The sequence below is a fragment of the Myxocyprinus asiaticus genome, chromosome 2 (genome assembly GCF_019703515.2).
Source record: "Myxocyprinus asiaticus isolate MX2 ecotype Aquarium Trade chromosome 2, UBuf_Myxa_2, whole genome shotgun sequence".
NCBI classification, from domain to species: domain Eukaryota; kingdom Metazoa; phylum Chordata; class Actinopteri; order Cypriniformes; family Catostomidae; genus Myxocyprinus; species Myxocyprinus asiaticus.
Window position 1 is genome coordinate 3,222,102 of NC_059345.1, and position 14,711 is coordinate 3,236,812.

Genomic DNA, 14,711 nt, shown 5'->3' on the forward strand with positions numbered 1-14,711 from the left:
TTGTTATTTGTCTGCAGTTTCTTAGGCTGAGAGTCTCAGAATGTATCATAAACTATATCATTAAAAAATGTGAAAAGTTTTCTTTACAATGATAACAAACACTTTAAAACACCTTCAGAGCTTAAAGGGTTAATTCAGTGCTTGAGTAAACTGTACAAAAAGTGAGTACAATTTACTTGAAACAGAGTATCGCAAAGTAAACTCTACCTGAGACGTTCTAATTAAAGCCACCAAGTGTTGTCTGTAGCCTTTACTTGAAAATATGGTCCGTTAAATTTACTACAAATTTCTGCATTTAAATTGTTTCCAAGGTGTTTTTAAGTAAACCTCACTCCAAATTGATTAATTCATGTAACATATCCACCCCATCACATGAAAAAGACAGATAAAACAGTGGTTATTTATTTTACTTGTAATATTTCTAGAACAGACATTTTGTTGACTCTAGAATGCTAATGATATGTGGCCATTACTTTCTTAAGTAGTGCAGAAGACATTTTGGTTTGAAATGTTCTGTCACATTCCCCATGTTACAAGTTCGGAATTTTCCTACGTATTCTTTTTTAATTTTTTTATTAATTTAGCTGGAAATGACATTTAAAAAGACACAATTTGTCTGACAGAATGTTTAAAATCTTACAAAAATGTACTTCAAAAATAGAAATGTGCCTGTTTCATAGAATGACTCTAAGTTTCACTTAAAAAGACTAAAAACACCAAGCCAAATTGCATATATTTATTGAATTCAGAATTTTTGAAAGGAAAAAACAAAAACAACAAGAGATGAAGAATATGCATGAAGGTGTAATTTATGTAAGTAAATCAGTACACAGACATAAATAGAATAAGACTGATTTCTGTATACTAAGAGTTCTAGTTCATCAAGGCTTATGTCGCTCTGTCTCCAAGCAGCCACACTTTTCTATGTAGATATATTTCTCTATGACTTTTGATCCATTAGGACAGATAAGCTGCACTTTCCTTTCTTTTGTTGCGACCTCCCGGCAACAAGAAGATGAATGTTGCATTGCTTTATCTTTCATGGAGTACCTGAATGTGTGCAGAGAGGGACAAGTCATTTGTGCTTCTCAGGAACATTACATCATTATTCAAATTTCTCTGAAATGTTCAAAAGTTTCAGTGTCTCTCTAAACATACAAATTGTATATGTGGTAGATCCACACTTTACATACAAATACCAAAGAATATTAAAGCGTTTATGGTGTTTTTTCAGACATGACTAACTACCATGTCTGTCACTTACATGGAATACGTGCCACATGACCCTCTGCATATAGACATCTCCACTGGCTTTGCCGTCTTACAGCCGTTACTCTCCAGGTATGTTGATATCTTGCTTACATTGCATTGCTTTGGTAAATATGTGCCTGTAAATTTGAGACATCTGAATTCAGTGACTTTCTAACATTTAAGCATAATCTTTGAGGTTTTATTTCTTTTTTGTAGGCACATTTTAGTTCTGTCTTTGGATCAAAAGGTCAGTTGTGTCCAAACTTTTGATTGTTTTTACATCTGCATGCAGTGTCAATGAAACACTTACACTTTTTACAGCATCCATCAGGAGCAATGACCTCGGTTCCCTGCAATAATTTGAATATATTGAAAAGGGGTTATATAGAATATATTGGGAAAAAAATATTTTATTGCTTAAACTAATATGTTTTCAATAAGTATTTTGCTACTTTAACTCACAGGCACACATGCATCTGGATTGAACTTTGGACAAACAATCTTTAATTCAGTTGTAATGAAGTGCATTCCAATCTTCACACACTTAAATTTCGAACATTTATCACCAGGTGGAGCCCAAACTTCACCAGCCTGAAAAACAAGAACTCATTTATCAGCTCATTGAATTTAATTAATCTTTTACTTTTTATTTGATAATAATAATATAAAATAAAATATATTTTAAATGAGATTTGAGTGGGGTCCAGCTCTCTGAAACTACTGTTGAAAATATATGTATTTTGCATTCTTAGCTAAGACATGTTCATTACAAACTATATCATCAGCAAAACAATTTGAGTAAAAAAGTTTAACTGAAAATATAACATGAATGAGAATATCTTAGTATTGGTATACACTGATGAGCCAAAACATTATGACCACTCACAGGTGAAGCGAATAACATCAATCATCTCCTAACAAGGCCACATGTCAAGCTCTGGGTAGAATAGATCAACATGTTGAATGCAAGAGAAATGGGCAGGAGTAAAGACCCGAGCGACTTTGACAAGGGCCAAATTGTTATGGCCAGATGACTCTGAATCTCACGGTGTTCCCAGTCAGCAGTGGTGAGAACCTACCGACAGTGGTCCGAGGAGGGACAAACCACAAACCAGAAACTCATCGATGCACGAGGGCAACAAAGGCTATCCCGTTTGGTCTGAACTGACAGAAGGTCTACTGTGGCACAAGTCACAGAAAATTTTAATGGAAGTTACGGGAGGAATGTGTCACAACACACAGTGTATTTCACCCTGCTGTGTATGGGGCTGCGTAGCCGTAGACCGGTCAGAGTGCCTATGAGGTCCAACTGGACCTTTGAGCAGTGGAAGAAGGTCACCGGGTCCGATGAGTCCCGTTTTCTTTTACATCACGTGGACGGCCGTGTAAGTGTGCGCCATTTACCTGGGGAAGTGATGGCAACAGGATGCACTGTGGGAAGAGGACAAGCCTGTGGAGGGAGTGTGATGCTTTGGGCAATGTTCTGCTGGGAAACCCTGGGTCCTGCCATTCATGTGGATGTTAATTTGTCACGTGCCACCTACCTAAACATCGTTGCAGACCAGGTACACCCCTTCATAGCAATGGTATTCCCTGATGGCAGTGGCCTCTTTCAGCAGGATAATGCACCCTGCCACATTCCACACATTGCCCTGGCCTCCAAATTCCCGAGATCTCAATCCGATTGAGAATCTGTGGGATGTACTGAACAAACAAGTCCGACCCACGGTGGTTCCACCTCGCAACTTATAGGACTTGAAGGATCTGCTGCTAATGTCTTGGTGGCAGAAACCACAGGACACCTTCAGGGGTCTTGTGGAGTCCATGCCTCGACACCCTATTTTGGTGGCATAAAGGAGGACCAACAGCATATTAGGCAGGTGGTCACAATATTTTGGCTCATCGGTGTATGTTCCCCTTTTGCTTAAGTAACAGCATATACTCAAATTGGCCTGATCAAAACCTCATGATCATGTCACAAATTACATTTGATAGGTGACCTTGAAAGAGTGCAGAAATAGTTATTCATTTGACATAATAATGTTTCTGTTTTTTTTAACCCTCCTATGGTATTCGGTAATTTTTGACCAAAATAAATTTTCCTCATTTAATAAAAAAGGTTTCCTTTATCTGAGCAGTACAGGACTTGGTGACTTTTCCTCCATTTGCCTTCTAAACATGCAAAAAAAAAAAAAAAAAAAAAAAATGTGGGCTTGATTTAATGTCAATAAGTGGTTGTAAAAAAAAGTGACACCTTTGTTATTCGCGGTCAAAATCAACCAACCATTGAAAATGAATGGGAAAGACCAAAAAACAGAGCATTTTATATTTTCTGTCAAATAAAAAAAATTTGTGTACATTTTCTTGACATTATTATGCATTTACTTTAAGTTATTACATTTTTATGTTTTAAATAAATTATTGGTAGAAAAATGCTTATTCTGTGTCTTTGTAACACCATGGTCAGGTTTGACTGCAAGCATAAAGACATTAACTGCAAAAACTGACACTTCAAATCAATTTTAAAATGCTAAACTTTGACAAATAATAGTTTCATAATGTCTAAATATAAATTCAAATGCATTTCTTGTATAAAAATATAAAATTAGTTTACAACAATCCATCAGACTACACAGTAGGTGGCTACAGTCATCTACTGGCTGTTAAACCATGCTGACATGGTTCTCAAGTCATGTTATTTATATTTTGTTCACCAGATGGCAGCAATCTACCTCCAATTTATGCCACATTCTCATATTTTCTTTGTGTTTCAACTTATAGAAGTGTAGGTTCTGTATTTTATTTTATTTTTTTATTTTTTTTACAGAAATTTGCTTATTTTTTATTGCTAATTAATGGTAAAATGTAGAAATGTACATGTAAATAAGATCAAAATAGCATAAAATCCCAAAAGAAATGCATAATTTTATTTTATTGTTCTTACTTTAAAGAAGAAATGGTATCATTATCATCATCATCAAAAAAAGGATTACACATCTTAACCATCCGGTCAAAAATGGCCGTGAATACCAAAGGGAGGTGCCATTTTTCTATACCACAGGAGGGTTAAAAAATGTTGTTTATTCACAGGTTTAAAAAAAATAAATAAATAAATAAAATAAAAAGATTTTCAGTGATTTTTGAACCCTACTGTATGTTTTTTTTTTATTTTTTTATGTGTTTTAACTATCTTTTTACATATTACATTACCTTTTGATTTTATGCTCAACTGATATTTTCATGCTTAATAATTTATAAACATACAAAAAGATAGTGTATAAAAATATTAGAGCAGATCACCTAGTATCAAATATAATGAGTTCCAACAAAAGGTATGGTAATGTTAGTAAAAAAAAAAAATTAATCCAGAATAACTAAAAATGAATCCTTAATTTAAAACTGGCTTGCTGCTGGTGCTCCCCAAATATCTTACAGGGATGGTGTGTGAGATGTTTCCTGCATAAACAACGACACAGCTTGTCTGGACACACTTTCCACAGCACCAGCCAGGAACTGTCTTATACTCAAATCCCTTGAAAAAAAAAGACAAGAAATTAACCAATTTTTGACCCTGAACTTTGTACATCAAGCGTCTCCTTCTCTGGTATGAAGTGGTGCTAACTTAACAGTCAACGTGAAAACATAGTAGACGTTTATTGTTTTGTGTGCTTTCTGGCTGACTAAACAAGCATTTATAATATGGAAATTACATGTTTTCATTGACTTCTACCTTTAGCTGCATTCGTATGTGCACAAAAATTGTAGTACAGTACATTTTCCAAAATGTAATTGTATAGACAATGCCATCCCTTTGTGACATGCATTAATATTGATAAAAATGTATTGCTGATTGTGTGTATAGTAACTAGGAATCCGTTTAAGCAATTTAGTAATTAAATTCCACTTTAGAAAGCAGTCACAATGACTTTTAAAGAGAACTTCATTTTTTCTCTTACCATTGGACAGTGTGTATCACACTGAACAGGCTGGCATTCAATCGAATGTTGTTGACTCCTGCGATCCGGGTTAGCACTACATAGGCAGTTCTTACATTTGCTAATGGGTACAGGTTTCCCTGGCTGAAATGAAAGGCAATTATGACTGAAACCTAAAATTTCAAATACCTGTTCTTTTATTCTTCACTGCATTATGTATGATTTTTTTAAATCACATGCATCTCAAGAAAGTACAAATAAAACTAAAAAGTTACATGAATCAAAATCACTGTTAAGAAATGTTTGTCTATTTAAAGGTATAGTTCAACATACGAACATTAAGTGGTTGGATCTTACCTTATATTCCGTATCATTGAACACACAAACATGTTTAGGCACTGTGCAAGAAGTAAAAAAAAAAAATATGAGTATTTGGCATACATTCAGTTAGCTTATCATATTTCTATGATCAGAAGTCATTTAACTAACAGCACAATAGAGCACAACAGTCGGGTTCCTCAATAAAAATAAAATCCTATTAATTTTTTTCATCTATAAAGAAACCTTTTAACGATAGCGAAGAATGAACCAGAAGCTCTAAGATTAAGCAATGCTATATGCTTGTGTAGAAGCCACAAGTCAATGTTATTTTTACTTCATTAAAAAAAAGTTTAATAGCCAAATTCCTGGTGAAGAACTACACTACCCATAATCCTAAAGAGAGCTCCACCAATCGAAGTAGCGGCCGGCCACTCCCATTAAGCAATTAAGTTAGTCTCCCCACAATCTCAAACTACTTATATATTTGTATGTATCTGGATATTTGGCAACAAACTTAAAATATATTGTTTTATACTTATAATCAACAACTATAAGTCAATAGTTTTATATCGTACTGTCATTTTGAACACATTCCTGTACTTTTGTCTTTTTTTTTTTCAGATTTTCAAATAGTTTTTTGCTGCACTGATTTTTCTGGATGTTGTGATTTAAAAAAAAACAAAAAAAACCTTATGCCGGAACAAAGTGGGTGGCCACTGTTGCGCTCTATAGAGACACACTTAAATGTACACTTACCACAGCGATAGACCGGACAGCAAAGTCCCATTTTTATTTCTATATTGTATCCAACGGGGCAAGTGAAGTTCTTACTGGGACAGAGGCTAGTATTACACTCTTCATGGCAAACAGAAAACAAACATTAGTCAAGCAAAGTTGTTTTTGTTCAGTTTTGTTTTATGCATAAATCACAATAATATCAAGATTAATTCTCAGAAAGCAAGTTTCTAATGTTTATCCTGGAATATTTTTACTGGAAAACAAGACTTAGTGTTTTTATTGCTGTTAATTTATATGGTGTACTTTCACAGTAACATAATAGGTGTACAGCATAAAAAGTGAATTCAGGTAGGTGTACCTTAAGGAGCTTTTTGTACCTAATCTTAAAAAAAATACTTTCATTGGTGTAGCATCATGTGGTTAGGTTGATTCAGTCATTCATATTAATTAACCTTCATGACTTATGCAGTCATTTAATTTTACTGTTATCACACAAAACACATTTTCCTGTTATTTTTTTTACAGTGTTTAATAAGTTTGTGACTTACCACATTTCATCCTCTGGCAGCAGCCTACTGTTTCTGAAATCCTGATTTGACCGTCCTGATCACAGATTACAGGATCTTGTTTGGGGCAAGGAAGAGGCTCACAGTGTATAGTCAGACTTTCCTCCTCACATGTGCACATGTCACAGCCCATAGTCCAAGTTTCATTAGCCTTTTTAAATTAAGAGAGAAACATGACATATGCATGTCAAGAGACTGATTGAATCACTGCAAATTTTCAGAATGATTTTTACTGCATACAAATCATTTCAACTTCTTTATTTCGGTTTATTTCTTGTTTTCAGTATCTTTTATTTCATCATATCTATTATCTTACCTTCTTCCATCGTCCATCTGGTAAGGTACAAATCTCTGAAAAATAGAGAAATTAGTATTGGAGAAAGAAATCCCAGCTTGTCATAAAGATTATTTTTTTTAAATTCTCCTTTTGTGTTCCATGGAAAAAACGAAATTATACAGGTTTGGAAATACAGAGGGGCGAGTAAATAATGGCATCATTATTTTTTTAATCCAATTAATACAACAGTTATTAAAGTTGGTCAAAGTCTTGATAAAAACATCACTTACCACAGCTGGGAATGCAGATTTTAGAATTAGGTCTCAAAAGTGTGGTACCACTTGGGCAGTAACATCCCTCCCATACCATTGATTCCAAATGACTGAATGCTTTATGCTCATGTGCATATTTCAGGTTAAATCTAATATGATACACAAAAATAATGATTTTAAGTTCACTGTATTTTATAAACACACATTTAAAGTGTCCAATTATTTTTCAAGATTTCAAATACCTTGCATCACAAGTTGGCTCTACTTGAGGACCACATGCTTTATATACCAGTGGCTTATTGCACTCAAAATCTGAATGGATAAAATGTGAAAAGACGTTTATTTAAAAATTGAGGACAATTATTCTGTTGGGATTATGTTAAGATATTAAAGCACTTACCACACACTCCATTTGTAGCGTTTCTCCATTCTACACATACTCCTGCCATAGCACATTGCTCAGCGTAGGCCTGCAGGCTGCCACAGCCAATGGTCTCATGCTTCATGTGACATACATCTGAGTTACATGCTGCAACGTATGGCTCACGAGGGATGAATTTATGGCATTTCTCAAAGATCCTGTAGAAAAGATCAGTGGAATCCACAATAATTAGCAGTGAGTAACCTCATACAATAGATTCAAAACTATGAGGCATAGAAATAGATGAAAACACTGATGTTTCGTTCTTAATGTGTAACTATTGGTAATTAAGGGATAGTTCATTTAATCACATATTCAGTTGGACTGCTTACTTGCTTTCAATGATTTTGCATATTGCAGGAGGAGGGCATGGTTTTGATGTGGGCTCAGGTCTTGGTGAGGTACAGAAGCTGTTGTTTTTATGAGCTTGCCAATATGGAGCCATGTCTTGGCAAGATGATACAATGGTGCTATCTGGCAAGCGACAATCGTCTCTTTGGTTATTATCACACGTACCTAAAAAGGCAAAAGATCAGAGCTTAATAAGTTAAATACACAGCCTAGGTTTAAACACAGCAAGAGAACACGAAGACGTTGTCTGTTCTTGTCTATTTTGTTGTTGTGTCAGACTAAAGAAATGTCTCTGTTGTGTGACTGTTGAATTCTCTGAAAAAAATTAATACTGTTTTACTCTGTCACACAACATACCCAGCTGTGTAGTTTTATCTGTACATTATTTTTAATAAGCGAAGCATAAACCTACCACACTGGCCCTCTGTGTTACCATGGAACTTGTGCCAAGGGAGGTTGATGGAAAACAGTTTGCCAGTAAAAGTGATCTGTGCACCAATCTCAGGTATGAACAAAAAAGATTCTATGCCATTTTGTATGGCACGGAAGTCTTTATTCTGAAACGGCAAATTTACCATCTTGTGGTTCAAGTGAATCTAAATGAACAGAAAACAGACATTTATGTCAAAAGTAAAATATCAATCAAACAGTAAAGTTTCATTCCTTTAGGATTCGGGTAATCCTGCAGTGTGACATGCTAAAACACCATCCAAAACTCTTCAGCAATTTATCTTTGTCTTGTTTTCCTGTAAAAACATCAAAATAAAATAAATAAAAATCCTTTAAATAAGAGAAATTTGCCTGTTAACCAAAAGCGCAAAAGATATTAAGACATGTTCTCAGAGAATATACAGTATCTTCAATTACAGTATATTTTGTCTTGTGGCACTGGCAGATTATTTTATTCTGCCAGTTATAAAAATCTGCCAGTGCCACAAGACAAAATACAGTCAAATTAACCTGTTTATATATTTTTACTAGGAAAAAATAGACAAAAAAAAAAAAAAAAAAAAACATGTATTGCATGGGAATTGCAAGAGCTGTTTAACGATTCTTTAAAAAAAGGTCTACTTTTGTGTTCCACAGTAGAGTAACAGCATAAGAGTTTGGAATGGCATGATGGTGATATCATTTTCATTTTCGGGTGAACTATTCTTCATGGTTCATGGTCTTCTTACTGATGACATTGGAGAATGCATCATATTTTGTGTGTAACAAAAGACTCTAAAACTGAAATTGTACTTGGAAATTCTGAATTTGTTCAAAACTAGGATTTATCATATTTACCAAATTTGTGACAACTCCACCAGAAATCTTCTGAGACATGAAGATCTCTAAAGATTTGTAGTAAACTATCAGAGACTTGGGGCAGGAAAGACCATCGTCAGAATCACAGAGGGCACTGTCAATTATAACACTTAAATTGTACTTCGGATCAATTTCTTTGACAAGCACATAAGAACAGTTTCCTTGAAAAGGGTAATGTATTCCATCAAATGTGACGTAATGTGTGCCTCCAAAGCCATTGCAGATACCTGAAAAATATATAATAAATTCTTAGTACAACCAATTAGTGAGAAAGTAACTGAATACTTAAAGGAATGTTCCGGGTTCAGTACAAGTTAAGCTCAATCGACAGCATTTGTGGCATAATGTTGATTACCATAAAAATTACTGACAAATTACTTAAAAAAAGCAAAAATCGAGGTTACAGTGAGACACTTACAATGGAAGTGATTGGGGCCAATTTCTTAACATTAAAATACTCACTTTTTCAAAAAAATAACCACAAGACATAAAGGATCTGCATGTAACATGATTTTAGTGTGATAAAATCACTTACAGACCTTTTCTTTGTTACCGTGATGATGTAATGTCAACAAACCCTAAAACGACTTTAAAAATGACAATTTAATGACATTACAGCTCAAATAATACACAAGTATTAAACAGAAAAATTAATGCAAGTGCTTTTATAAAATTATAAGCCTTACGTTTCTGTGTTTTAACCCTCCAAAAAAATTGGCCACGTTCACTTTTATTGTCCCCATCCACTTCCATTGAAAGTGTCTCTCTGTAGCCTTGATTATTTCTTTTTTTTTTTTTTTAAACAAAAGCAGGAACGAGTCGAAAATTATTTTGTGTGGTAATTAACATTATGCCACAAATGATGTCGATTTAGCTTAACTTGCATTGAACCCGGAACATTCCTTTAAGTGGAACATCAGCTAGCCATATTAACTCACATTGACACTCATACTTAAAACAGCATCCAGACTTGTCGGTGACTTTCAGTGGTGGATATTTGTTCTCACACACAGGATACTCCACAGGTTCACACTGCACTGCTTCATGTTTGATTGTACCATTGATGCATGTGTCAGTATAGCAATTTCCCTCATTAATAAATTCACCATTCTAAAAAAAAAAAAAAACATTTAATTGGGTAGTATAATTAAATTATTACATTTATTCAGTGGACCTTCTAAAATGGATGTTAAAAATTGCTACCTCAGAAAAAGGGTTTATCTCATATGAATATGATATTATGATATATATATATATAATGAAAATACTCACTGTAAGAGTAATATATTTATCACAGTTGCTTGTCAGTGCTGTGGAGGCTGATGGTGATGCTGTTGTTAAACAGGGTACTGATAATTTTATCACATCACACTTCTCTTCTGTTTTGACACATTTTGCAATATAACACCATCCATCACCATCAGTTTTATTGTAAATTGCTGCTCCTGGGGAATAAGGAAAAAATACACCAGCATTTAGAAGAGGTTAATAAAAATAAATAAATAAATAAATAAATAATGAGATTTTGGTTGCTCTATTGTATTGACAACAAAATAAAAAATAAACATTTGTGGTTGACAAATATATCTCCACGGCCAATATACCGGCCGCCACTGTATTTGGAATTGTAGTTTTTGACAATTGGCAGATAAGTTATGGAAGCTGCGGCGGCACAGGGAATTTACCTGGTTGCGTGTGAAAGAGCCATCTTTGACACGTAAACTACCATTCACACTTTGTTTTGTTGTTACATTCCATCATGTTACCACACTAATAGACCAGTGTGCAACAAAGATGAATTAAAACAGTACGACGCACAGCCACAGCAGATGCGCTTGAGCTATTGTTTAAACTGCTCAGGCGTTTCATTCTCCTCAACAGTTCCCTGAAACTTTAAACAGTCTTGTCTAATGATAAAAAAGCATTAAAATGTCTATCATATATTGTCTGCAAATATGCAGATGAATATCTTTCAAAGATAAAATTCTTGTGATTTCTATCTGTGAAGCATGTATTCCTGTGAACTGCTCATATCTTCCTTTGTAGAGTGTTTTATATCAGCCTGGACCAAAATGTGTACCTCTGACTCACAAATGTTGTGCGACGATCAGTCCGTGAGACTCAAAGCACATCTGAGCTATGTAAACTGGAATCAGTCATGAAATTGCTACTCCCACTGAATCCGTACAAGATAACGAGATGAATTCAAAAGCGCTTCAAGTGCGCTATATGTAACTGGCCACTATTAATTTCACATTCTTGGTGCACTGGATGCATTAGTTGAGTAAATGTAATGCTGAATCAAAGTTAATTTTTATGTGTCATTTACCATTATTACTATCACTGTTTGATATCATATACATCAACATTATACTGGTCTATCGGCAACTCTGATCTCTAGATATCAGCATCATCCATTAAAAAAAAAAAAAAACATATTGGTCAATCAATGTAAGCGCAGTGTAGTTCTAGCGGGAAGACTCGCAGCTGTACATCATCGCACCATTAGCTAGGTAACTCCTAGCCAATCATGTGTCAGCCATCGCTTTATAAGTCTGCTTACAATCTATCACATTGCTGTTTCAGTGTGCCAACACAGCAACCTCCACCACCCCACCGCCACCAGTTGAGTCCCGTCCTGCACGGGGGTAGGCTCCTCGCCCATGCCTCCTATCTCCGGCAAGAACTGACAGTCCCGAGTTCAACTTCTTCAGACTGCCAGACGGGGCTTACGCCAAAGAGAGACATTACATTCCTGTTTCATATTCATCAAATAAATGTCATCTAAAACTTTACTCAAGTCTGCGAGTCTTCCTGATAGAACTAATTTACACATAAAACTGTATGAGTATATATATATATATATATATATATATATATATATATATATATATATATATATATATATATACACACACAAAACTTAAACAAGTTATTAAAAAAGAGATACTCAAAATTACAATTACCTGGCTCATATTTATAACCATAAATTTCACAGGCACAATCTTGAGGTGCAGTGATGTGACCTTTTGTTGAACCTGTGATAACTGGCAAACTTGTGGTTGTGGTGATTATTGTGTTGGAGGACAAATACTGAATTAGTCGTGAATTAACTGCTGATCTTGATGTTCTTCCACACAGTCTTTGACAACAAAGTATTTTAATCTCATAATCAAAGCATTGCTGTGTAACTGCTTGGTTCTTGTTTAAGCAAACTAGTCCATCCTCAGGATTACACGTCACTACCTGGCCAAGTTGTGAAAGAAGTAGTCCAGGGTAAAGTTTTGCACGGCATTCAACTTCAAATGGAACAGAGCAACTGTTAGGATTTTTATTTCTCAGTTCCATTATAGGTATAATTTCACCACCCTCAGGACCTGTTGTTGGGCTACCAAAGTCAATCCAATCCGACCACTGACAAGTACATTCAGAAGGAAATGTATTTTCTTTTGGAGTAGTGGATGCATTGGCAGTTAGGGAAATGGTAGTAGTCATAGCTGTTGTTGGGGATGCTACAGTTGTACTTGTGCTTGTACTTGTGGAGGGACTGTGTACGGTTAGTGTCGATGATGATGGTAGAGATGTGCTGATACATTGTCCATGACAACACAACAATCTCATCTCATAGTCAAAGCATTGCTGGGTAATATTTTGATTTTTATTTAGGCAAACAAGTCCATCTTGAAGATTACATTTCACGACCTGGCCAAGCTGTGAAATATGAAGTCCAGGATAACGTTTTGCACGACATTCCACTTTCTTTGGTGTTGAGCATGTGGTTGGATTTGTGTCTGTGATTATTTTAATTGGTATTATTTCTCCACCTTTAAGACCTGTTGTTGGCCCTCCAAAGTCCATCCATTCTGACCAATGACAATTGCATGCAGGGGTTGGAGTAAGTGTGATTATGTTTGGTGTCATGAAAATTGTTGCTGGTGCCTGTATGGAACCACCACATTTTCCATGACAGCAAAATACTCTGATGTTATAGTCAAAGCATTGCTGTGTAATAGTTTGGTTTTTGTTCAAACATACGAGTCCATCTTTTGTACTGCATTTCACAACCTGGCCAAGCTGTGAAAGAGAGAGTTCAGGGTAAAGTTTTGCACGGCATTCCACTTCCTTTGGTGCTGTGCAGACAGTAAGATATGAATCAATTATTCCTTTAAGTGGTATTATCTCACCGCCTTCAGGACCTGTTGTTGGGCCACCAAAGTCTATCCAATCTGACCAATGGCAAAGGCATCCAGGAGTAGGAGTAAGCACAGTTGTTTTCGGTGTCATGGAAGATGATGTTTTCGTGGGTGTTGTAGTAGACATTGTTTTTGGAGATGACAGCCAAGTAGCGGTTGCAGTTGGTGATTGTGTTGTAGTACTGCCACATTTTCCATCACAACAGGAAACTCTAATCTCAAAGTTCATGCATTGTTGTGTAATAGTTTGGTATTTGTTTAAGCACACAAGTCCGTCTTTGGCATTACATTTCACAACCTGACCAAGCTGTGACAGAGGAAGTCCAGGGTAAAGTTTTGAACGGCATTCCACTTCCTTTGGTGCTGAGCAGATGGTTGGATAGGTTTCAATTATTTTTTTGATTGGTATTATTTCACCACCTTCAGAATCTTTTGTTGGGCCACCAAAGTCCATCCAATCTGACCAATGGCAAATGCATCCAGGTTTAGGTGTAAGCTTCGTTGTTTTCAGGGTTGTGAAAGTTGTTAAAGGTGTAGTAGTAGACAATATAGCTGGATTTGACAGCCTAGTAGTGGTTGGAGATGGTGATTGTGTTGTAGTACCGCCACAGTTTCCCTCACAACAGTACACTCTAATCTCAAAGTTCATGCATTGTTGTGTAATAGTTTGGTATTTGTTTAAGCACACAAGTCCATCTATGGCATTACATTTCACAACCTGACCAAGCTGTGACAGAGGAAGTCCAGGGTAAAGTTTTGAACGGCATTCCACTTCCTTTGGTGCTGAGCAGATGGTTGGATATGTTTCAATTATTTTTTTGATTGGTATTATTTCACCACCTTCAGAATCTTTTGTTGGGCCACCAAAGTCCATCCAATCTGACCAATGGCAAATGCATCCAGGTTTAGGTGTAAGCTTGGTTGTTTTCAGGGTTGTGAAAGTTGTTAAAGGTGTAGAAGTAGACAATATAACCGGAATTGACAGCCTAGTAGCGGATGGAGTTGGTGATTGTGTTGTAGAACTGCCACAGTTTCCGTCACAACAGTATACTCTAATCTCAAAGTTCAAGCATTGTTG

The 14,711-nt window shown here is 35.6% G+C and overlaps 1 protein-coding gene across 1 annotated transcript in view; it reads right to left on the reverse strand.

Moving 5' to 3' along the window:
- Window positions 1-803: 803 nt before the first annotated feature.
- The window catches only part of muc5f (mucin 5f), a 63,495-nt gene continuing 49,587 nt past the window's right edge, over window positions 804-14,711 (reverse strand). Inside the window, exons 23-41 of the mRNA XM_051648344.1 lie at window positions 12,407-14,092; window positions 10,713-10,885; window positions 10,379-10,550; window positions 9,420-9,667; window positions 8,545-8,728; window positions 8,114-8,297; window positions 7,761-7,939; window positions 7,603-7,672; window positions 7,379-7,509; window positions 7,128-7,162; window positions 6,794-6,962; window positions 6,264-6,362; window positions 5,544-5,584; window positions 5,208-5,330; window positions 4,685-4,783; window positions 1,714-1,842; window positions 1,562-1,601; window positions 1,265-1,388; window positions 804-1,050 (exon numbers count right to left, since the gene is read on the reverse strand). Of these exons, the coding sequence (XP_051504304.1) occupies window positions 882-1,050; window positions 1,265-1,388; window positions 1,562-1,601; window positions 1,714-1,842; window positions 4,685-4,783; window positions 5,208-5,330; window positions 5,544-5,584; window positions 6,264-6,362; window positions 6,794-6,962; window positions 7,128-7,162; window positions 7,379-7,509; window positions 7,603-7,672; window positions 7,761-7,939; window positions 8,114-8,297; window positions 8,545-8,728; window positions 9,420-9,667; window positions 10,379-10,550; window positions 10,713-10,885; window positions 12,407-14,092 (4,055 nt within the window). The 3' untranslated portion in view covers window positions 804-881. The remainder of the gene's footprint in view (window positions 1,051-1,264; window positions 1,389-1,561; window positions 1,602-1,713; window positions 1,843-4,684; window positions 4,784-5,207; window positions 5,331-5,543; window positions 5,585-6,263; window positions 6,363-6,793; window positions 6,963-7,127; window positions 7,163-7,378; window positions 7,510-7,602; window positions 7,673-7,760; window positions 7,940-8,113; window positions 8,298-8,544; window positions 8,729-9,419; window positions 9,668-10,378; window positions 10,551-10,712; window positions 10,886-12,406; window positions 14,093-14,711) is intronic.